The sequence below is a fragment of the Centruroides sculpturatus genome, unplaced genomic scaffold (assembly GCF_000671375.1).
Source record: "Centruroides sculpturatus isolate CEXI.00-Female unplaced genomic scaffold, Cexi_2.0 scaffold750, whole genome shotgun sequence".
Taxonomy (NCBI): domain Eukaryota; kingdom Metazoa; phylum Arthropoda; class Arachnida; order Scorpiones; family Buthidae; genus Centruroides; species Centruroides sculpturatus.
The window spans coordinates 141,011-168,550 of NW_019384899.1; the positions used below are offsets into that span (position 1 = coordinate 141,011).

General features: G+C 29.0%; 1 protein-coding gene across 1 annotated transcript in view; it reads right to left on the reverse strand.

Annotated features, from left to right (window-relative positions):
- Positions 1 to 27,540, reverse strand: part of LOC111631456 (paraspeckle component 1-like) — an 85,165-nt gene that overhangs the window by 29,074 nt on the left and 28,551 nt on the right. The window contains exons 5-7 of the mRNA XM_023375702.1: positions 18,683 to 18,818; positions 9,040 to 9,192; positions 1,332 to 1,361 (exon numbers count right to left, since the gene is read on the reverse strand). Coding sequence (XP_023231470.1) covers positions 1,332 to 1,361; positions 9,040 to 9,192; positions 18,683 to 18,818 — 319 coding nt within the window. The remainder of the gene's footprint in view (positions 1 to 1,331; positions 1,362 to 9,039; positions 9,193 to 18,682; positions 18,819 to 27,540) is intronic.

Here is a 27,540-nt window from a genome sequence, read left to right on the forward strand (position 1 = left end):
TGCACTCCTTTCAAAATTTTGATCGCTTTCAGTTATTGTTACCAAACTTTTACTGAGGAAATCTGTAGAGAAATTCTTTCGGTTCTTTGTTTTCACAATCACTATTTTCCAGTTCTATATAAATTCTTTGTTCTGCTAGTTCTTGAAGGTCATTGTTGGTGAGACTCTCACCAGAAACCTACAGTAACTCCTCAATATCCTGCTCGATTTTGTCGACCTAACAATACAGCGATAGACTCTTCTTATTGAGAATTCTCGAATACCTTTAGCCATAACTTCTTCCACACTTCGTTCATGCATTTATCAGTTAATTCTTGTCAAGCAAAGTTGATATTGCCTATGGCATCCACGATGTTATATTTTTTTCCAAAACTGCACCAAACAAACATAGACAAGTACAATGCTACAACAAATTGCCACCTTTTGTTAATTGGTTCATGTTCGTAATTAATCATATTGTATACAAATCAATGAAATGCCACGATAATTTGAATCAGTGTAATTTTTAGGCTACGAGCAGACTGCATTATATCGAATCACTGTTAAGCAGGGTCTTACTGTAATTTAGAAAAGTGAAGACCAGAAATGTTTTTCCCAATGCATGGGCACAACTACTGGGTTAATCTTATGGGAACACAGCCAATATTAATAAGATAGAACACACAGGATTTGTATAAGTAGAAAAAGAATAGACACTATCATTAATAAAGTACAAAATGTGAATGAGTGAGAATAGCAGGTTCAAATGAAACATGATGATATTTTGAAACTTATCAAAGGCAACAACTTCATGTAGCTTCAGTATAAACATACAAAAAAAATTATGTTCAATTAAAATATGAAATTAATGCTTAAAACAATTATTTTGCACTTACAGCATATAGTTTTTAACACATGCAATGGAATTAAATTTTAGAGTATTGTTATCTTGGTAATGAAGTAAATTGTATTGTTTGTAATTTCTACCAGCAAAATAATTAAAATTTTTATTTCACAAAGTGAATCAAAAGAATTTTAAGTCAAGACAATTATATAGTTTATGGATGTGAAAAGTAGGCAAAACTATTCAAAAGTGTTTGTTTTAATTCTTTATAATATTACTTCCATTATTTTACTTCTATCAATTCTACTGTGCTTGTATGAATTGTAAAAAAAAATTCATCAAAAACAAAAATAACAAATCATGCATACACTCAATAGTACTATTCAAGAAAATTTCAATTTTGGATTATATATAATCAAGATTCAATTTTTTCTTAAATATTCCAATTTAAGTACTTATCTTGAGTTAAATATAAACCATTCATTTACATAAAGGTATGACTTCTTACCCGGTCAAGCAGATCAGAGAGGGAACTTGCCTAAGAAGAAAACAAGAGGATATTGTTCAGCCAAGTTACCCTATTATATTGCATCTTTATTAAACACTAATGATGCAAATTTATTTCAATATATAAAACCAATTTCATAATTTTGACAATATACACACAGTTCATTCTGTTTAGCATTCTCCAAATCAACACACAGTACTTTTTTCAAACTTAGTTAGAAAACATTAAAATATTCACATATGTATTCATTTATTTTATATAATTAAAACATTTAATACACAAATTACAAACTTAATATGAATAAAATAACCATAAACATTCAACATTTACTGTAAAGAATATCAAATTAAAAATTCAGTAATAATTTTAAATGAAGTAAGCTGTTAATTTCCTTAAAGACAAAAAATCTATTCCAGCAACAATTTTTAAATTCTACCTAATGCTTTCGAATATCTGTGCAGGCATTGTCAGGATGGAATACTTTGAATAGAATATATAATAAATTATTAGATAATACTTATAGAAAAACCATCAGATCGAGCAGCATAAAGTATCACATATAAGCATAACAAAACTATTTACAGCTGCTTATGTAATGACAAAGACACAATAGATCCTAAAACAGCTCCTGGGGTATAAGAGATACCGATTAGTTAATTTAATCTAGGTATGGAATACAAAACAAGCAAATACATAAGATACACATCCAAAAATCTCCCAACGAGACTTAAAGAGCATCAGTATGATGTATATAAAGGTAAAACCACAGCCACCTTAGCTATAATGGCCACTGCACCAGACAATACATCAAACTTTAACAAAGCTAAGCTCTTAAAAACAATAGGGGATCAACAAGCAAGTAAAACTCTTGAAAAAATATACATAAAATATAAGCAGTGTTAAGAATTCATGCATAAACCTTAAAGATGCCACATGTTTATCAGTAACTTGGAAGTACCTTCTCAAGACAGAGAGCAGTGAAACCATAGACTAAAGCAAATATCTCATTTATGCATTTATTTACTTTATTTTTATTTTAAAATTTATTTATTATTATTATTCTGTATACTTTCAAGTGTTGTACACATTTACTGCTATTCTTAATTTACGAATTTTATGTATTTAAATAATTCTTGTTTAGAACAAAATATTTAAATGTTAAAGAATTGCATTCAAAGAGTTTGATCCTGACAATTGCTACACAGATAATTGAAGGTGTTGGATAAAATTAAAAAGTTGTTGCTGGAATAGGTTTTTTTTGTCTAAGTATTTACAATAATCCAGTTAAAGCTCAATATACGTATGAGGTTAATTTCCAAAAACTATTTTAATAGACATCAATATTTGTCTTCAGAAATATATTTTCTGTGATAACTATATAACCAGGAAAAGAATTCTAGAATATAGAAATTTAAAATATTACATCTCTCTGAATTCAAATTACACATTATGAGAACTTTTGGAAAGTTCTCAAGATCAGATTAGTCTCTTTTCTCTAACTGAAATGATAATAAATTCACTTTATTATATCAAAAGAAACATTTTTCTTCTAAATTTCAACTAAATTACTTATATCTCTATACTAATACTGAAACTCAAAATACTATTATTTCCTTGAATCAAGGTACTATTGATTGTGACATGCATCGTAATTCTTATATCAGATGTTAAGACTTTTTCACAGAGGGAAAGTTTTTAAATACAGTTGTGTCCACTTATAACAGACTACAAACCTCTACAGACTGTCAAAACTGGTTCATTATAACAGATGTTTGTTATATCAGGTAAGAAATAAAATAGTCTAATATTGAAAAAGTAAAGTTTAATGTCTCAAAGATAAAATGTAACAAATTAATACATAGGAAGTTGCCCATTAAAACATCAATATAAATGTGTGTGGTTACTTAAAAACACTGTCATTTTTGTTTGTCAATTTTTGCTAGTTGTATAGCATTCTGTAAAATAATAGTTCCACCTCAACAAAACTATTTAAAATATTTTGTGGAGTATTATACAAATGTAAAAACTCTTGAACAATAACATTTTGCAAAAATTCGCTGAAAAAATGAATTATGTAACAATAAAAAAAAAGACTTTTCTTTACTAGACATAACTGTTTACAAAATCTTTTTCTGAAATGGTAACGAGAAAAAAAAGCACAGAAAAATACTTTAAAAATTTCCCACATTTATTCTCCTCTACTTTGGGATAGCATCATACCTGACTATTCCACTGTTGAAAGGTTAAGATCTTTATGTACTTATTTTTAAATTTGTGCAGCATTGTAATACATTTTATTAAAATTTTTGTCAAAAGTTACATTAGTATATACTTATACAGTGGTACCTCAGGTTACGAACACCCCAGCATATGAAATTTTCAGGATACGACATGAAATTCGAACATATTTTTGCTCCACGATACGAACAAAAACTCACCATACGACGTTACATTAGTTCGCATTTTTCATTTGTTTTTCTTACTACAGTTATTTTTTTTAATGTATTACTTGGCTTTAATTTGAGTATGTTTTTCGCGTTGGAACGAATTATTTGGTTTTACATGTAATCGTATGGGAAAAGATGATCCACCTTACGACATTTTCATGATACGATCTCAGTTTCGGAACGGATTAATTTCGTATCCTGAGGTACCACTGTAGTCTTTAAAATTATATATTGAGCATCTTTCCTAGTAAAACCACTTTCTTAAAAGACAGTTAAGCTATTTCTGCTTTAAGTAAGCTGCTGTAGTGCTAGTGCAGCAAGGTTCACATGTATTGAAGAAAAGTTAAAATGGCTAATATCATACATTACACATTTATTATGTACTATACCTCAAATGAAAAAATTTGGCTATTTTGTGCCAAAATGGGCGTCCCTTTTTTAGTTTGGCATATTGGCACTTTTTGGGCTACAAAAATTTGACTTGGCTACATAAACTTTGTTTGTTTCGGACTATAGCAGCAAATATACTCATGTCATATTTACATGTAATTTTATAGTTTGTGCAGCCAGAGACAATTGTTATTCTTGAAATGTAGCCCAAGAAAGCCAAAGATTAGACCCCTGCTTTAAAGAGATACAAATGGACACACTCATTGTTTAGTGGTATGCTAACAAAAAGCATGGATGATAAAATAGATATGATGGATTGGAACACAGGAAGAATGAAAAGGAAGGTGCTTCTTTTCTTAACCAATGCAACTTCCCATCCAAAAAATATTGTCTTGTAATATGTTAAACTTTTTAATCTTCCCTGAAAACAACTTTCAAATGTCAGCCACTTAATCAAGGAATAAGCAACTTCAAGGTTTTATAATACCACAGTATATTGTCATATCTAACTTGAATGGCTTGCAAAACACAGTGAACTGACAAAAATCATTACTGTTTTGAAGATGCACTTTTATGGATCAAATCATCTCTGAATTCCAAGCATCAGAAAACTAAGAAACTGCCTCATAAAGGCTGTTTCCTCAGATATCAAACTTGGAAGTAACATGAAGTGACAATCAAATAGATACGCAGCAGATGCTTTAGAAGATTTAATAGCAGAATTCAGAAAATACATACAGGCAACAAATTACATTAAAGTTGATGATCATCTAACTGAAGATTCATCAACAGATATTAATGACATTGTGGAATCTGTAAAGGAAACAAACAATGCTATGAAGAGAGCAGAAAGTAAAGATGATTATGCTGTGGAAGTTAAAGAACACATAACAGCATTCACTAAAGCAATTCAAAGAACAAAAATTATAAAGAACTTGTTTATTCAGAAAGGAGATTCTTTAAATATTCAAAAACTTTCTGAATTGGAGAATGTCCTGGAAACAATTTTGAGCTTGCATTCAGAAGCAAGTAAATATTTCTGATTACTTTTACACACAATAAGCTGTTTTACAGAAACACAGTGCTGTACAATTTCATACTGTATCAACACACATACTAAAGTCATTCTACACTATATACAGTGACAACAATAAAACTTCATTTACTATACAATATTGTATATTTTTTTAGTCTGTTTTTATTTTGATTTAAGCAAATTAAAAATGCAATATTTAACAAAGATCTTAAAAAAATACAGACTTTAAAATTTCAATACCATATACTGTACAGGCTGCTTATTTATACAGTACTGTAAAACAAACTCTCCATATAACAGACATTTTGGTTTATCATAAAATGTCTGCTATACATAAAGGTTTCACTAATTATAGATTTTCAAAAATGCTAGTAATTTTGAATATGAAATTTTATTCTTATCAATTAAAAAGTATTTATAACAGTTTTCTAGAAAAAAACAAGGATCTGTTTTATTCTTAGTTTAGCAATGCACCAGACAACTGTAATCAGATAATTCTACATTATAATGTCATAAACATCACTCCAAAATATTGACTGGATTTCTATAGTTCAAGTAATTTCTGTCTACATTTGATTTGCTGGGTTTACATCTAGCACCATTAGCAAAAAATTTAAAAGTAATTAACTAAATATAATTCTTAAAATGGATATAATTAAAATATATATATATATGTATTTTTTTTTTTATTCACACTATATCATTACTACAACAGGTAGCACATAGCACTTGCCTGCATGGAATCATAAGTGTTACCCTATGAAAAGTCTAAATATATTTAATTTTCCACATCTAACAACTCGGATTTATTCATTTCTGAATGGTACTTTCTTAATTCTAATAAGTGCCCACCAGTAGCCAAGTGGATAAACCACCAAACACTGGTAGTCAATTGTGGGTTGAGCATAGCCAACAGGCTGGCCTCATGAAGTTTTCCAGGTTTTCTTCAAGTTAGTAACACCTAAATAGGGACCAGCTTCACATAAAAGTCTTCCCAGGATGCACCCCCCTCGGCAGATTGCAAACCTGTTGTGTTGCCATAACCAAATAAACTAATTATAATAATTTTTCTATAAATGCAATATTTACTAGGACATACTTCTCACACAGTTTATGTAATCTATTGCAAAAATATAAACACTTTAAAGAGGTCACAATGGATACTTTTAGTCAAATTACTTCATTCCCCTTCCACAACAGTCCCTTCTTTCTACTGGACCAGCGGTATGATGGTATTCAAATAGGAAGATTACATAGTACAAGGTTACTAGCCTGATTAAATATGTTTTAAGTGGTTTTCGAAGATGCTGAGTTTAAATATTTGGTCCTTTTTCTGCAAAATTTAATTTACTAGGGAGATTACCATTTGATATTTGGCTATGAATGGTATAAATTCTTAAAGTTAACAGTAGAAAAAAATTACAATATCTCAAAAATTTTAAGACTACATTTTCAACTCCTGCCTATTTGACCACTGTCATTTCATACCATCAGAGTATTACAATAAATATGACAATGATAGGCTGAAATGACCAAATTCTTTATATGGTTTTCATTTTAATGTTTGCTATATTATAGTATTTGATTTATATAACTACAAAGGTTATCTTACATAATGATTTATCACAGTGAGTGACACATTTTAAAAATTCTTTATTCCTCTAATGTACACAATTTAAACAATTTTTAAAATTAGTTAGATTTGTCGCTTGGTATGACAAACTCTTATGTAATATAATCTTCGTAGTTATATAAATCAAATACCACAATAATATAATAGAAGGGTTATAAGTAAGAAATAATCTAATAAATTAATGTTTGTTGTTATTTTTTGTCCAGGCAATGCTGGACTTACCTGCTAGTTAGTTATGAAATGAAGGAATGATGGAGAATATTCAGGTAAAGTAAATCTTCTACAGTATATAAAACTTAATCTGTTTAATCTAGTTGCATCATTTATCAAAAAAAGAAAAAAAATAGTTTAAAGTATTGAAAAACGAAAAAGTAAAATCATAGCAAATGCAATGACTATATATCATAACTGTTTATATATCTAATTTTCCTTTACAGAAGATTGCCATCAAAACTTTTATTAGATGTTAGTACAATGTAAAAACAAACCTACAATTAAATATTTAATTCAAAATACAACTGAATACAAAAATTTGCAGTGATATTTCAAAACACAAGGATAACAGTGTAACTGTACAAAAACTATTACCATAGAAAATTTTTCTAAAAGGGTATTTAGTTTTTGAAATAACACACAAATGGTTCTACATTTAAATATTCACAGATAGGATTAAATTTTTATAATTAAACTAACCCAATGCATTGGAATTTGAAAGACAATAACCTACAAATTATTTTCTTTTCTAGAATTGTCTGTTGGTTACTTTGAATGTCACATTTGATTTTTAAAATCATAATAATATATTTAGAAATATCCTATTGATCAACATTCATTCGGTAAAAAACAGATATTCTCATAAATCATGACACAGAAATAACTTTATATACTAGAAATTATTGTCCAAATACTAATGCATTTTATCTATATAGTACCCATTTTATTTCAATTTAATCATTCCATACTGTCTTAATCTTTAGTACAAAATTGTCAATTTTTCTGTTATGCCTGTATTCACTTTACTATTAACGTGAATAGTAATTCATTAACTTCTAACTCTAACTCACAATTCTTGGTTTTAAATACGGCCATTAGTAACTTAAAATTCATATTACTATGCTTTAAAAAAATTTTCAATTAACATTACATAAACATATCAATAGAAGAAAATTTAAAATTTTTACATTATTTGAATCAAGTTATAATTATAGATAATTACATAATGTCTTCAAAATAATACCTCTTTAAATTTTCTTCACAGAGTAAATGAAAAGCTAAATATATTGGTGGTGTGATACACATTTTCCCTATCTGGAAGAACTTGAATTAGAATAACAAATATATACCGTATTTACTCATGTATAAGACAATCTCACATATAGGACAAGGTGTGACTTTTGAGATCAAAATAAAGAAAATTAGATTTATTAACACAATTTTAATTTTATTCCATTTAATTACAAATAAAATATCAAAGGCATGTAAATGCACACACAGTGTCTTGCAAAAATTACTGGTATTTTAAATGTTAAGGAAAAATCTTGTAAAATTGACAACATAATTTGTTCATGTAAAACTGGACAATTGGGAACCTTTTTTTGCCAATTCCTAACAGTTGAATCCACTCTCCATCTTATGAGTTTATACACTTATGAGTTTCTCTGAATTCTGATTTCTGAATAATCACCCGTTTTCATGTGGGAATGGATTAAAACTTATATTAGGCTCCTGCATGATTTTGGAATTTCCATCTCTAATTCAATTTAAAAGCCTTGTTTTTCCTATTGCTATTCATCTTTACTCCTGACAATACACAAGGACGATTCAAACGACCCAGATAAAATACTTTTGTTTTTAAATACCAAAGGGTGAATAGCTGGTAAAAAATGCAAATACACTGTTTACAAAAATTATTGCAAAAAAATCTTTCGCTCACACATACAGGATGACGAAGGTTTTTGAAGTAGTGAAAAATGAATAAAAACCTTGTCTTATATGTTAGTAAATACAGTCTTTTGTATACAATTATGACACAACAGCATTTCCACTACAATATATCAGACAATGAAATGATAACTCACTATATAAGCAAATGTTTGAACTAAAAATCTTATTATTGTTTATAAATTCAATTTTTATGGCAGATATTTTACCAATGCAACAGGTTAATAATACATTTGGAAACTAACAATAAAATTAGTTTACCTGCATCATGAGGGTATCCTCTTGGCGCCGACGAATTTCTTCAGCACTTCGTCGTCTTAAGATTTCTTCTTGTTGCTGGCGCAACATAAGTTCTTCTTGCCGGCGCTGCTCATCTCGACGGCGTTCTTCCTCTCGTCTAAAAAAAATATATATTTTTTATATTTAACTTCGTAATTTAAAAATCATAATTATTATAAACTTTGCAATTTGCAAATTCCTTTACTTACTACAGAACTGAGCATTTTGAAGTTAGTATATAAATGCAAAGTTTTACAATTTTATTATAAATAAATCTATTTATCAATGTATTATAAATCTAAAGCTAAATAAGATCTGATTTAAAGACTCAAATTACATATAAATCATATTAAAGCTATCATTTGAATCAATACTTGACTTATTAAAACAACATATAAAATTTATAAAAATCCATCTTCACTTTTTTCAGTCTTTATTTAATGGAATATACTTTTTTATATTTGAAAAATATCTGAAAAAATAATTTTAGTTAAAAACGCCAAGAAAAAAACTTGCATTGATTTCCATCAACTAATTTTACAGCACAATATACAGAGTGCACATAGTGCACTCTGTATATTGTGCTGTAAAATTAGTTATATTTTTCCAGGACATGCACTCTGTGCATGTCCTGGAAAAAAAAATTTAATTTTTTAAAAAGTACAATTTGATTCGTCTACATGGGAGATCACTCCACTGTCTCTAGCCTTTCCCAGCACTTCCAGGGCTATCAATCTGAAACCAAATAAAGTGACATTCCATTAATCCAGTATCATTGGAACTATGCAATGCCAGGTTATTAAATATGCCGATTTATCGAATAATGGAATTTTTCTTGGTTTTTTTTTTTTGATTCCCTGGACACAATTTTACATGTATTTGCATGTAAAACTACAAGTTCACCTTTTATGATCATTTAACACACTATTTAAATTTTTCCAGATTATTCCTATCCTTGATTGGTTTGAAACAAGAACTCTCTAATCTTACTTTGTGCTTTGTACTCTTATCTATATCTACTCTACATTTTATATCTATATTCTATATATTTTACATATTAAATGCAAAATGTTCCATCATCACCAACCAAAATCAAAACTAACACTTTACAAAAAGTGCTGTTAAAAAAAACACTCAACTGTGACTGTATAACCAAATCAATCAAGACAGACAACAAGTACTTTATCTACACTTTAAGAAATATTATGTTTCAACTGATTTAATTTTAATTAAATTAATTAATTTTGATTTTAGTTTGTTTCAATGTAAAGGCCAGAATTTTAAATTTAAATTAAATATTTTTAAATTTAATCGTTACTTAGTTTTAATTAACTGACTACCTTGTTGCATATAAATACAGATAAATACACAGTATATTAAGACTCACCCCAAAGATGAGCTGGACAGGCCAGCTTATCAGTTTGCTGGCATACAAAATATCATGTTAACAGAATTTCACTGTACCATGTTTTATTATTGCATGCACACTGTCTAAAATATCTTTCCATCAAATTCTCAAACATAACTTGTTTCTAAAAAACTTAAAAAATTACAGCATTTTCCCACCAAGACCACCAATACATATGCCCAATCCTGTAATAGTATATTATCAATCTTTCCCTTACTGTTTATTACCTAATAAAAATTATTTTTTTAAATTTGTGGGCTTTTTTGAATTTTTCTAGAAAATACAATGGAACAGATTTGTAGGAAAGTACCATATTTACCTGCATATAAGACAAGGTTTTTATTCATTTTTCACTGCTTCAAAAACCTAGGTCATCCTATATGCACAAACGAAGGATTCTTTGCGTATTTTGCAAACCATGTATACTTCATGCCGTATACACAATATACGTGTATACAGCATGAAGTATCGTGTATACGATAGACTGTAGACCAGGGGTGGCCAAAACGTGGCGCATGCGCCAAAGTTGGCGCATTAGACGATTACAAGTGGCGCTTCAGTCGGTTCTGAGCAACATTGCCAGATTTGGCTTCATTGCAATTACGAATATTACATAGAAAATTAACTTTTTATAGTTTGTCTTGTCAAGTTCATTTGTTGCACAGTTCGTTGCAATCAACCTGTTGACCTTTTTTATTTTTTTTGCTTGTACGATACACGATACATTCGTGTTCATGTACACCGCTAGTGGCATATTGAACTATTTTATACGGGTAACTACACTACAACCGCATTTTTCATTGCTTATTCTGTGGAAAAACTGAATTTTCGTCTTATAAATTGAAATACGTAATTAAGGGGTGGCCGAAATTTTTCTCCGCCCCGGGCGGCTAACACTCACGGTACGCCACTGCGCATCTGAACTCGTCTATTAAAAAATTGGCGCATGGTATGCAAAAGGTTGGCCACCCCTGCTGTAGATNGTGCAGGCATTGTCAGGATGGAATACTTTGAATAGAATATATAATAAATTATTAGATAATACTTATAGAAAAACCATCAGATCGAGCAGCATAAAGTATCACATATAAGCATAACAAAACTATTTACAGCTGCTTATGTAATGACAAAGACACAATAGATCCTAAAACAGCTCCTGGGGTATAAGAGATACCGATTAGTTAATTTAATCTAGGTATGGAATACAAAACAAGCAAATACATAAGATACACATCCAAAAATCTCCCAACGAGACTTAAAGAGCATCAGTATGATGTATATAAAGGTAAAACCACAGCCACCTTAGCTATAATGGCCACTGCACCAGACAATACATCAAACTTTAACAAAGCTAAGCTCTTAAAAACAATAGGGGATCAACAAGCAAGTAAAACTCTTGAAAAAATATACATAAAATATAAGCAGTGTTAAGAATTCATGCATAAACCTTAAAGATGCCACATGTTTATCAGTAACTTGGAAGTACCTTCTCAAGACAGAGAGCAGTGAAACCATAGACTAAAGCAAATATCTCATTTATGCATTTATTTACTTTATTTTTATTTTAAAATTTATTTATTATTATTATTCTGTATACTTTCAAGTGTTGTACACATTTACTGCTATTCTTAATTTACGAATTTTATGTATTTAAATAATTCTTGTTTAGAACAAAATATTTAAATGTTAAAGAATTGCATTCAAAGAGTTTGATCCTGACAATTGCTACACAGATAATTGAAGGTGTTGGATAAAATTAAAAAGTTGTTGCTGGAATAGGTTTTTTTTGTCTAAGTATTTACAATAATCCAGTTAAAGCTCAATATACGTATGAGGTTAATTTCCAAAAACTATTTTAATAGACATCAATATTTGTCTTCAGAAATATATTTTCTGTGATAACTATATAACCAGGAAAAGAATTCTAGAATATAGAAATTTAAAATATTACATCTCTCTGAATTCAAATTACACATTATGAGAACTTTTGGAAAGTTCTCAAGATCAGATTAGTCTCTTTTCTCTAACTGAAATGATAATAAATTCACTTTATTATATCAAAAGAAACATTTTTCTTCTAAATTTCAACTAAATTACTTATATCTCTATACTAATACTGAAACTCAAAATACTATTATTTCCTTGAATCAAGGTACTATTGATTGTGACATGCATCGTAATTCTTATATCAGATGTTAAGACTTTTTCACAGAGGGAAAGTTTTTAAATACAGTTGTGTCCACTTATAACAGACTACAAACCTCTACAGACTGTCAAAACTGGTTCATTATAACAGATGTTTGTTATATCAGGTAAGAAATAAAATAGTCTAATATTGAAAAAGTAAAGTTTAATGTCTCAAAGATAAAATGTAACAAATTAATACATAGGAAGTTGCCCATTAAAACATCAATATAAATGTGTGTGGTTACTTAAAAACACTGTCATTTTTGTTTGTCAATTTTTGCTAGTTGTATAGCATTCTGTAAAATAATAGTTCCACCTCAACAAAACTATTTAAAATATTTTGTGGAGTATTATACAAATGTAAAAACTCTTGAACAATAACATTTTGCAAAAATTCGCTGAAAAAATGAATTATGTAACAATAAAAAAAAAGACTTTTCTTTACTAGACATAACTGTTTACAAAATCTTTTTCTGAAATGGTAACGAGAAAAAAAAGCACAGAAAAATACTTTAAAAATTTCCCACATTTATTCTCCTCTACTTTGGGATAGCATCATACCTGACTATTCCACTGTTGAAAGGTTAAGATCTTTATGTACTTATTTTTAAATTTGTGCAGCATTGTAATACATTTTATTAAAATTTTTGTCAAAAGTTACATTAGTATATACTTATACAATGGTACCTCAGGTTACGAACACCCCAGCATATGAAATTTTCAGGATACGACATGAAATTCGAACATATTTTTGCTCCACGATACGAACAAAAACTCACCATACGACGTTACATTAGTTCGCATTTTTCATTTGTTTTTCTTACTACAGTTATTTTTTTTAATGTATTACTTGGCTTTAATTTGAGTATGTTTTTCGCGTTGGAACGAATTATTTGGTTTTACATGTAATCGTATGGGAAAAGATGATCCACCTTACGTCAGTTTCGGAACGGATTAATTTCGTATCCTGAGGTACCACTGTAGTCTTTAAAATTATATATTGAGCATCTTTCCTAGTAAAACCACTTTCTTAAAAGACAGTTAAGCTATTTCTGCTTTAAGTAAGCTGCTGTAGTGCTAGTGCAGCAAGGTTCACATGTATTGAAGAAAAGTTAAAATGGCTAATATCATACATTACACATTTATTATGTACTATACCTCAAATGAAAAAATTTGGCTATTTTGTGCCAAAATGGGCGTCCCTTTTTTAGTTTGGCATATTGGCACTTTTTGGGCTACAAAAATTTGACTTGGCTACATAAACTTTGTTTGTTTCGGACTATAGCAGCAAATATACTCATGTCATATTTACATGTAATTTTATAGTTTGTGCAGCCAGAGACAATTGTTATTCTTGAAATGTAGCCCAAGAAAGCCAAAGATTAGACCCCTGCTTTAAAGAGATACAAATGGACACACTCATTGTTTAGTGGTATGCTAACAAAAAGCATGGATGATAAAATAGATATGATGGATTGGAACACAGGAAGAATGAAAAGGAAGGTGCTTCTTTTCTTAACCAATGCAACTTCCCATCCAAAAAATATTGTCTTGTAATATGTTAAACTTTTTAATCTTCCCTGAAAACAACTTTCAAATGTCAGCCACTTAATCAAGGAATAAGCAACTTCAAGGTTTTATAATACCACAGTATATTGTCATATCTAACTTGAATGGCTTGCAAAACACAGTGAACTGACAAAAATCATTACTGTTTTGAAGATGCACTTTTATGGATCAAATCATCTCTGAATTCCAAGCATCAGAAAACTAAGAAACTGCCTCATAAAGGCTGTTTCCTCAGATATCAAACTTGGAAGTAACATGAAGTGACAATCAAATAGATACGCAGCAGATGCTTTAGAAGATTTAATAGCAGAATTCAGAAAATACATACAGGCAACAAATTACATTAAAGTTGATGATCATCTAACTGAAGATTCATCAACAGATATTAATGACATTGTGGAATCTGTAAAGGAAACAAACAATGCTATGAAGAGAGCAGAAAGTAAAGATGATTATGCTGTGGAAGTTAAAGAACACATAACAGCATTCACTAAAGCAATTCAAAGAACAAAAATTATAAAGAACTTGTTTATTCAGAAAGGAGATTCTTTAAATATTCAAAAACTTTCTGAATTGGAGAATGTCCTGGAAACAATTTTGAGCTTGCATTCAGAAGCAAGTAAATATTTCTGATTACTTTTACACACAATAAGCTGTTTTACAGAAACACAGTGCTGTACAATTTCATACTGTATCAACACACATACTAAAGTCATTCTACACTATATACAGTGACAACAATAAAACTTCATTTACTATACAATATTGTATATTTTTTTAGTCTGTTTTTATTTTGATTTAAGCAAATTAAAAATGCAATATTTAACAAAGATCTTAAAAAAATACAGACTTTAAAATTTCAATACCATATACTGTACAGGCTGCTTATTTATACAGTACTGTAAAACAAACTCTCCATATAACAGACATTTTGGTTTATCATAAAATGTCTGCTATACATAAAGGTTTCACTAATTATAGATTTTCAAAAATGCTAGTAATTTTGAATATGAAATTTTATTCTTATCAATTAAAAAGTATTTATAACAGTTTTCTAGAAAAAAACAAGGATCTGTTTTATTCTTAGTTTAGCAATGCACCAGACAACTGTAATCAGATAATTCTACATTATAATGTCATAAACATCACTCCAAAATATTGACTGGATTTCTATAGTTCAAGTAATTTCTGTCTACATTTGATTTGCTGGGTTTACATCTAGCACCATTAGCAAAAAATTTAAAAGTAATTAACTAAATATAATTCTTAAAATGGATATAATTAAAATATATATATATATGTATTTTTTTTTTTATTCACACTATATCATTACTACAACAGGTAGCACATAGCACTTGCCTGCATGGAATCATAAGTGTTACCCTATGAAAAGTCTAAATATATTTAATTTTCCACATCTAACAACTCGGATTTATTCATTTCTGAATGGTACTTTCTTAATTCTAATAAGTGCCCACCAGTAGCCAAGTGGATAAACCACCAAACACTGGTAGTCAATTGTGGGTTGAGCATAGCCAACAGGCTGGCCTCATGAAGTTTTCCAGGTTTTCTTCAAGTTAGTAACACCTAAATAGGGACCAGCTTCACATAAAAGTCTTCCCAGGATGCACCCCCCTCGGCAGATTGCAAACCTGTTGTGTTGCCATAACCAAATAAACTAATTATAATAATTTTTCTATAAATGCAATATTTACTAGGACATACTTCTCACACAGTTTATGTAATCTATTGCAAAAATATAAACACTTTAAAGAGGTCACAATGGATACTTTTAGTCAAATTACTTCATTCCCCTTCCACAACAGTCCCTTCTTTCTACTGGACCAGCGGTATGATGGTATTCAAATAGGAAGATTACATAGTACAAGGTTACTAGCCTGATTAAATATGTTTTAAGTGGTTTTCGAAGATGCTGAGTTTAAATATTTGGTCCTTTTTCTGCAAAATTTAATTTACTAGGGAGATTACCATTTGATATTTGGCTATGAATGGTATAAATTCTTAAAGTTAACAGTAGAAAAAAATTACAATATCTCAAAAATTTTAAGACTACATTTTCAACTCCTGCCTATTTGACCACTGTCATTTCATACCATCAGAGTATTACAATAAATATGACAATGATAGGCTGAAATGACCAAATTCTTTATATGGTTTTCATTTTAATGTTTGCTATATTATAGTATTTGATTTATATAACTACAAAGGTTATCTTACATAATGATTTATCACAGTGAGTGACACATTTTAAAAATTCTTTATTCCTCTAATGTACACAATTTAAACAATTTTTAAAATTAGTTAGATTTGTCGCTTGGTATGACAAACTCTTATGTAATATAATCTTCGTAGTTATATAAATCAAATACCACAATAATATAATAGAAGGGTTATAAGTAAGAAATAATCTAATAAATTAATGTTTGTTGTTATTTTTTGTCCAGGCAATGCTGGACTTACCTGCTAGTTAGTTATGAAATGAAGGAATGATGGAGAATATTCAGGTAAAGTAAATCTTCTACAGTATATAAAACTTAATCTGTTTAATCTAGTTGCATCATTTATCAAAAAAAGAAAAAAAATAGTTTAAAGTATTGAAAAACGAAAAAGTAAAATCATAGCAAATGCAATGACTATATATCATAACTGTTTATATATCTAATTTTCCTTTACAGAAGATTGCCATCAAAACTTTTATTAGATGTTAGTACAATGTAAAAACAAACCTACAATTAAATATTTAATTCAAAATACAACTGAATACAAAAATTTGCAGTGATATTTCAAAACACAAGGATAACAGTGTAACTGTACAAAAACTATTACCATAGAAAATTTTTCTAAAAGGGTATTTAGTTTTTGAAATAACACACAAATGGTTCTACATTTAAATATTCACAGATAGGATTAAATTTTTATAATTAAACTAACCCAATGCATTGGAATTTGAAAGACAATAACCTACAAATTATTTTCTTTTCTAGAATTGTCTGTTGGTTACTTTGAATGTCACATTTGATTTTTAAAATCATAATAATATATTTAGAAATATCCTATTGATCAACATTCATTCGGTAAAAAACAGATATTCTCATAAATCATGACACAGAAATAACTTTATATACTAGAAATTATTGTCCAAATACTAATGCATTTTATCTATATAGTACCCATTTTATTTCAATTTAATCATTCCATACTGTCTTAATCTTTAGTACAAAATTGTCAATTTTTCTGTTATGCCTGTATTCACTTTACTATTAACGTGAATAGTAATTCATTAACTTCTAACTCTAACTCACAATTCTTGGTTTTAAATACGGCCATTAGTAACTTAAAATTCATATTACTATGCTTTAAAAAAATTTTCAATTAACATTACATAAACATATCAATAGAAGAAAATTTAAAATTTTTACATTATTTGAATCAAGTTATAATTATAGATAATTACATAATGTCTTCAAAATAATACCTCTTTAAATTTTCTTCACAGAGTAAATGAAAAGCTAAATATATTGGTGGTGTGATACACATTTTCCCTATCTGGAAGAACTTGAATTAGAATAACAAATATATACCGTATTTACTCATGTATAAGACAATCTCACATATAGGACAAGGTGTGACTTTTGAGATCAAAATAAAGAAAATTAGATTTATTAACACAATTTTAATTTTATTCCATTTAATTACAAATAAAATATCAAAGGCATGTAAATGCACACACAGTGTCTTGCAAAAATTACTGGTATTTTAAATGTTAAGGAAAAATCTTGTAAAATTGACAACATAATTTGTTCATGTAAAACTGGACAATTGGGAACCTTTTTTTGCCAATTCCTAACAGTTGAATCCACTCTCCATCTTATGAGTTTATACACTTATGAGTTTCTCTGAATTCTGATTTCTGAATAATCACCCGTTTTCATGTGGGAATGGATTAAAACTTATATTAGGCTCCTGCGTGATTTTGGAATTTCCATCTCTAATTCAATTTAAAAGCCTTGTTTTTCCTATTGCTATTCATCTTTACTCCTGACAATACACAAGGACGATTCAAACGACCCAGATAAAATACTTTTGTTTTTAAATACCAAAGGGTGAATAGCTGGTAAAAAATGCAAATACACTGTTTACAAAAATTATTGCAAAAAAATCTTTCGCTCACACATACAGGATGACGAAGGTTTTTGAAGTAGTGAAAAATGAATAAAAACCTTGTCTTATATGTTAGTAAATACAGTCTTTTGTATACAATTATGACACAACAGCATTTCCACTACAATATATCAGACAATGAAATGATAACTCACTATATAAGCAAATGTTTGAACTAAAAATCTTATTATTGTTTATAAATTCAATTTTTATGGCAGATATTTTACCAATGCAACAGGTTAATAATACATTTGGAAACTAACAATAAAATTAGTTTACCTGCATCATGAGGGTATCCTCTTGGCGCCGACGAATTTCTTCAGCACTTCGTCGTCTTAAGATTTCTTCTTGTTGCTGGCGCAACATAAGTTCTTCTTGCCGGCGCTGCTCATCTCGACGGCGTTCTTCCTCTCGTCTAAAAAAAATATATATTTTTTATATTTAACTTCGTAATTTAAAAATCATAATTATTATAAACTTTGCAATTTGCAAATTCCTTTACTTACTACAGAACTGAGCATTTTGAAGTTAGTATATAAATGCAAAGTTTTACAATTTTATTATAAATAAATCTATTTATCAATGTATTATAAATCTAAAGCTAAATAAGATCTGATTTAAAGACTCAAATTACATATAAATCATATTAAAGCTATCATTTGAATCAATACTTGACTTATTAAAACAACATATAAAATTTATAAAAATCCATCTTCACTTTTTTCAGTCTTTATTTAATGGAATATACTTTTTTATATTTGAAAAATATCTGAAAAAATAATTTTAGTTAAAAACGCCAAGAAAAAAACTTGCATTGATTTCCATCAACTAATTTTACAGCACAATATACAGAGTGCACATAGTGCACTCTGTATATTGTGCTGTAAAATTAGTTATATTTTTCCAGGACATGCACTCTGTGCATGTCCTGGAAAAAAAAATTTAATTTTTTAAAAAGTACAATTTGATTCGTCTACATGGGAGATCACTCCACTGTCTCTAGCCTTTCCCAGCACTTCCAGGGCTATCAATCTGAAACCAAATAAAGTGACATTCCATTAATCCAGTATCATTGGAACTATGCAATGCCAGGTTATTAAATATGCCGATTTATCGAATAATGGAATTTTTCTTGGTTTTTTTTTTTTGATTCCCTGGACACAATTTTACATGTATTTGCATGTAAAACTACAAGTTCACCTTTTATGATCATTTAACACACTATTTAAATTTTTCCAGATTATTCCTATCCTTGATTGGTTTGAAACAAGAACTCTCTAATCTTACTTTGTGCTTTGTACTCTTATCTATATCTACTCTACATTTTATATCTATATTCTATATATTTTACATATTAAATGCAAAATGTTCCATCATCACCAACCAAAATCAAAACTAACACTTTACAAAAAGTGCTGTTAAAAAAAACACTCAACTGTGACTGTATAACCAAATCAATCAAGACAGACAACAAGTACTTTATCTACACTTTAAGAAATATTATGTTTCAACTGATTTAATTTTAATTAAATTAATTAATTTTGATTTTAGTTTGTTTCAATGTAAAGGCCAGAATTTTAAATTTAAATTAAATATTTTTAAATTTAATCGTTACTTAGTTTTAATTAACTGACTACCTTGTTGCATATAAATACAGATAAATACACAGTATATTAAGACTCACCCCAAAGATGAGCTGGACAGGCCAGCTTATCAGTTTGCTGGCATACAAAATATCATGTTAACAGAATTTCACTGTACCATGTTTTATTATTGCATGCACACTGTCTAAAATATCTTTCCATCAAATTCTCAAACATAACTTGTTTCTAAAAAACTTAAAAAATTACAGCATTTTCCCACCAAGACCACCAATACATATGCCCAATCCTGTAATAGTATATTATCAATCTTTCCCTTACTGTTTATTACCTAATAAAAATTATTTTTTTAAATTTGTGGGCTTTTTTGAATTTTTCTAGAAAATACAATGGAACAGATTTGTAGGAAAGTACCATATTTACCTGCATATAAGACAAGGTTTTTATTCATTTTTCACTGCTTCAAAAACCTAGGTCATCCTATATGCACAAACGAAGGATTCTTTGCGTATTTTGCAAACCATGTATACTTCATGCCGTATACACAATATACGTGTATACAGCATGAAGTATCGTATATACGATAGACTGTAGACCAGGGGTGGCCAAAACGTGGCGCATGCGCCAAAGTTGGCGCATTAGACGATTACAAGTGGCGCTTCAGTCGGTTCTGAGCAACATTGCCAGATTTGGCTTCATTGCAATTACGAATATTACATAGAAAATTAACTTTTTATAGTTTGTCTTGTCAAGTTCATTTGTTGCACAGTTCGTTGCAATCAACCTGTTGACCTTTTTTATTTTTTTTGCTTGTACGATACACGATACATTCGTGTTCATGTACACCGCTAGTGGCATATAGAACTATTTTATACACTACAACCGCATTTTTCATTGCTTATTCTGTGGAAAAACTGAATTTTCGTCTTATAAATTGAAATACGTAATTAAGGGGTGGCCGAAATTTTTCTCCGCCCCGGGCGGCTAACACTCACGGTACGCCACTGCGCATCTGAACTCGTCTATTAAAAAATTGGCGCATGGTATGCAAAAGGTTGGCCACCCCTGCTGTAGACCTATAATGATAGGTCTACAGTCTATCGTAAGTTGGAACCTACTGTAAACAAATGAAGACACACACACAGCTCTTTGTTTATTGGTTTAATCCCACATCCATCAATTAAAAAACCATGTTGCATCTCATTCGTTCGCAGAAAATACTTTCTCATTATTTATAAAAACATTAATGAAATACAAGTCACTTAGCAATGATTATAAATGTAGTTATTTTATATTAGTTAAATTGTTATTTTTAATTAATATTAGCACATTCTGAATCATTAAAAATAAACTTTTTCCAGTCACACGCACTATAATGTTTTGGTTTTGTTTTCCATTTATCATGTATTAAAACAAACATGGTTGTTTCTCTTAATACGTGCATTTGATAATATTTTGTGATTAAACGAAATAAAATTAGAATTGTATTAATAAATCTAATTTTCTTTATTTTGATCTCTAAAGTCATACCTTGTCCTATACGCGAGATCGTCTTATACCCAAGTAAATATTGTATATAAATGAAAAGATAAATTTTTCAAAAAAAGTTGAGATTTTTCTCTCAGCAATGACAATGAAAAATTCAACACCCAAAAATCCAAACACAAAAATGTCCGGAAAGGCCCCATGCATATTCAACACAACTACAAACAAAGCTTCCTTTTTATTAATGAAATTTTTCATTATCAGCAATGAGTTAAAGTTTAATGCTATACACTGTCCTAAAACAATTAACTACTACCAGAATAAAAAATGCAAACACACAAAGAAACTTATAAAAATTAACTTCCTATTATTTCTAAATGTTTATTTTTTATTAGTCTATATAATTATAGAATTTAATTCTGCTGTCTAATTTAAATGTATTTAGCTTTTTATACTCTATATCAAAATATCAATGTTACTATACTCAACATTTTTCTTCCTCATATTCAAATGTTAATCAATTCTATTGCTAATTTTGTGGATTTCTTTTTCATACTTTATATTCTTTCATAACAGTAATTAAAATTTTTAATAAAGGAATTTGAAATTACAAATAAATTTAGATCAACAAAGAGTTTTGTATATCTTCACAATGTAAAAAAAACTTAAATTCAAAATTACGATATTCTAATAAGATCATAGATGAATAATTAAATGCTTAATGCAAATAATATTTTGTCATCAATACATTTACCATCATTAAATATGTGAGCACCAAGTTTTGGTTCTCTGGAAGATTTATCACACATTATTGATGCAGTAGGAGAAATCACACAAAGATGAATGAACATTGGTTATTTATTGTAAAAACAGTATGCATTTCAAACATTTAATTCAGCTCTCTTCAGCTATGCTTGTTACAAATTCAGAGTCACGGATATTTAATGAGCATATTCTATTTTTTTTATAAACATGGTTGCCTTCCTCATGACTCATAATTTGTAACAAACTTCACTGATGAGGGACAGATCATCTGTCAGAAATGCTTGTTGTTGTTACTATAAATAATCAGTGTTCATTCATATTTGTCCTCCTGACTTGTGCCAAAACTTCGCACTCACATATCAAATTATAAAATTATAAGGACAAAAAGCATATCGCCCAACATTTACCATCACTTTTTTCTCAAATATTTCAATCTAATAATATATCCTAGATCTGTATCACTAGCTCTATGCAAACTGTTTTTTTTTTTTATCAATGGAATACACATTTCTATGTTAACAGCATTTAAATTATATTTAAATTCAATCAATTAGACTTTTTGTCATTAAATTTTCATAAAAAGTCACTGATTACTGATCAGTTTTGCATGCTATTAAATTTTAAAATGTTATACCAATTTTACTAAACAACTGATAAGTTCTATTTCTATTATCATTTTGAGTTAGAATTATTATTCAGAAACATATGTCAACAGTTAGTTTTTGGAAATTACAACTTTAAATGCTATAATGGACAACAGAACCAATTTTACCACAAGCTAATTGATATAGATTTAAAAGTTCCTGCAACTTATTTCTGGTTACTTAACTTCACCAAACTTCTAAATAAAAACTCAAAACACTTCTAATATTAAATATTGAAATAAATGTAATATACACACACTTAAGAAAGATTAATAACAAAATAATCATTACCCAAATTCTAGTGAATTGATGAGTAACAGCAGTTGTGGTGGTATGAGAACAGAGGCTAATCAATGGTGATGAATAAATAAAAGTAATAAAGAATGTTCGCAAAGAAAAATATAGGAAGCACTTCCTACCACAACAAAGTTCAAATATAAACAATTGGCAATTCCAACTAACTAGAGTGCACTGAATAAATTTAAAATAGCAATTTCAAATAGGACAAGTTTTTTACAATTTACATTGAGATTATTAAACGATGCCTTACATGTTATTAATGTGGAAACAAGTTCATATTATTTGAAAAAAGATAAAAGTGTAATGAATGCAGATTATAGTAATAAGACTTAAACAATTTGGTTAATATTCTTATTGGATTGTGTTTGCAGCCTCAAGCATTTAACTCTCACTTCATAGAATCAATTTTACTGTTTATCAAGAAGTTTAATAATAATAATAATAATAATATACATGGATAACATAAAACTTTATGCATTCACATAAAAACAACTTCAGCAGCTTCTACAAATCACACATTCATATACCAAGGACATACAAATGGAGTTTGGCTTAGACAAATGCAAAACACTTCACATAGAAAAAGGAATCCTAAAGAAAAAATATTTTGCACTTGGAAATGGAGAAATTATTAAATCTATGGAAGAGAGTGAGTTCTACAAGTATTTAGGATTCCAACAGGCCAAACTAACAGAACACACACAAATAAAGCAACGATTAATTAAAGAATACCAAAGTAGGTTAAATGCTATCCTCAGAACACAGTTAAATGCAAAAGGCACAGTTAAAGCAATAAACACATATGTCATCCCAGTACTCACATACTCTTTTGGAGTTATACATTGGACTCACATAGATCTTGAGCAACTCCAAAGGAAAACAAGAACAACACTTACTAAGCATAAACATATCATCCTAAATCCACCACAGAAAGATTAACCCTTCCACGTAAAGATGGCGGACGTGGCCTGATTGACATAGTTAACCTTCACTACAAACAAACACAGTCACTGCAAGAGTTTTTCTCCAGGAAACAAGAAACATCACAATTACATAAAGCAGTAACTCTAGCAGACTCAAATAACACACCATTAAACTTACACTCACATAATATAGACATGACAACACATAAAAAGCATAGACACCATTAAGCAATTGTAGGCTTGAAAGACACTCCATGGCAGGCATCCTTATGACCTAGCCCAGCATTTTGTTGACAAACGGCATCAAACAATTGGTTAGATAGGGGATGCCTCTTTGGGGAGATGGAAGGATTCATGATTGCCATACAGGATCAGGTCATAAATACTAAAAACTACAGAAAACACATAATCAAAGATACAACACTCACAAATGACACATGCAGAAAATGTCACATCATGCCAGAAACTATACAACACATTACTTCTGGGTGCAAGCTCTTGGCACAGACAGATTACTTACATAGACACAACCAAGTAGCAAATATAATACATCAAGAGCTTACAAACAAACACAAATTATTAGACATCCACGAACCATACTACAAGTATATTCCACAGACAGTATTGGAAAACAACACACACAAAATGTACTATGACAGAGCCATAATCACAGATAAAACAATTTACCACAACAGACCAGACATCACACTCATTGACAAACACAATAAAATCACATACATTATAGACATAGCTATTCCAAACACTCACAATGTACAAAACACATGCACTGAAAAAATTAGCAAGTACACAGAACTCGCCCAGGAAATAAGGCATCTGTGGAGGATGGATAGGGTGCTTATTGTACCTGTCATTCTCTCCTGTACAGGTGTGATACCCCACACACTACACAAAAGCCTGGGAACATTAGAATTGAATAGAAATACATACATCACACTATAGAAGGCCACTATATTGAATACATGCCATATTGTCAGGAAATTCCTGAATACAGACACTGACACACTTATTTAATTTTAGTTTCTTTTGGTTGCTATGCCTTGACTCTGGTCCGGCATACTACACAGCCACCAGTGTGAACCAAGTATAACCCACTAAGCCCAACATAATAATAATAATTGTAAATGATTACAAATATAATTTTATTTTTCTCATCAATGTTATAACAAAATGACATCAAGTGAGGATTTCCTGTATATATTACTTATTAATTTCTTTTTCATTAAACTATTAATAAATTTTATATTCATAAACTCTAAATAGCAGCTTCAGGAAAATATTTAAAACTTAACAGAAATTTTGTTTTCTACTTAAATCTAAAATGTTTTATCTGGTAAAAAAAATAAATTATTTGTTTCAAATATTTTTTAAAATATAAATTGTCAAAAGAAAAAATATAAAATTTTTGTCTTCTACATTTGAAAATACAGTAATTATATTAGCAGACAGATCACTTTAAATTATCCTTTTGTGAAAAATAAAAGACTAATTTATTACTGTTTCAAACTCTAGAAATCAGATTTCTTTTTCAATAACCTTTTTCAAAGCCTTTCTTTTGAATGATATCAAATCATTTTATTGTATAAAATGAAGATTAAGTGATAAATTGAACTGTTTCAGTTATTTACTATTAAAAACCTTTAAACAAAGTTTAAAAGACAAACACTTTCTACTCCTGCCAACTATAAAACTTTTTGAATAAACAATGATTTTTTTTTATTTTCATTCATACCACATTATATTTCATACAATAGTGGATTAAGTATGTGGCAAGCTTAGAATCAAAACTGGTCCAGACGTCTAGATTTTCCAGTTTTTGAGCCACAGACTAAATATACACTTTACATATAAACCAAACAATGGAAAGTAAAGGATTAAATTGTATTTAACACACCATATGCCAGCAGTCACACTGAAACTGGTGGGTATATGCCATGGAAATAAAAAAAATGCACCTATATGCCAAACTAATTTTGTACTACTACTACTACTGCCAATTTCAAAAATAGCCAGTTTTCTGGTAATTCCAACTTTCTAGAAGCCAGATATTTGGTCTAATACTGTATTGCCTAACAAGCTGCAAGCAAGCTTAATAATTTTCATAAGTTGTTTGCAAACTTATATTTCATTAAACTTTTTATAAATTTATTCTAACAGGGCTGCAATTTAAAAAAATTGTAGACCTATAAATTCCCACTATCATCCTTCTGTTTGTCTTTCCTTCCTTAATCTCAAGAAGAAAGTTAAATAGATGAAAGACAAGACCAGGTATGGAAACCTTAGGCAGGAGGCCCAATTAACTATATACGAATTTCTGATACAAACCGAAAGTTATGTTATTTCAACTCAAAAAATTTCCCGATAGGTTTTAGATAGATGAACAGCACAACTCTATTGTTAAAGGAAAGTATGATGTAAAGAGGCAAGACACTACAGTACTGATTTGAAGTGGATAGCATGTATTTTAAATGAAATTAATTAAAAATTGCAGCCCAGCATTGTGATGATGTCACAATAAATAAATAATTGCTCGTTTAAATATAAAATACTTTACATTAGAATTTTATCTCCATGCTAATTTTGCTGAAATCTTTTTAGAAACAAAGACAATTCCCAAGTTATAAACATATTCTGTTCTGAGATCTGATCTAAAAGATGTAATTAAACATGGCCAAATTTACAAGATATTGTTTTTATAGTATGTTTATTACATATTACACTATTACATTTAACAGTAATTGTCATAATGTACCATTATCAAGTATGGCTAATTGTATGTTAACTGTTCTCAAACTATTTTCTTTAATATGCTAATTTTGATTGTGCTAAATACACTAAGTTGATGACTGATTTCTATTATATTAAGCAGTTAAAACTTGTAATGAAAAGAGCAATGATCTTTCAAATGTGTTCTTTCACTTACAATGTATCTAAAATCATCAAAATAGCTAAAAACTTTAATCCACTTAAGTTTAATATTTCAGGTAAACTAAACAAAATATAAGTTACAAATTTAAAACAACAACATTTTTAAATTCTTAATGCAGCATGGAGGCAAACTATATTCCCTCCAGCAAAACAAACACGTCCCATTCCCTCAGGAGATAGTCTCTGGGAGAAAAAGGGATTTCAGTTCATAAAAAAAATTTTAAACTAGAATTTAACAAATTGATTAGTTATAAAACCAATTGTTTCAAGAACAATTTGATGGAAATAATATATTTTGTATGTATTTCCTTTACTGATTATCTTTCAAATAACTTCAGCTGTCCTCATATTTCAGACAATTTATCTTTGCATATTTTATTTGTCAGAAAACAATTTCCACTTATAGGAATTTTTTGATTAATTTTTTAATACTATGATCCATATTTAAAAATCATAATTCTTAGATTTATAAT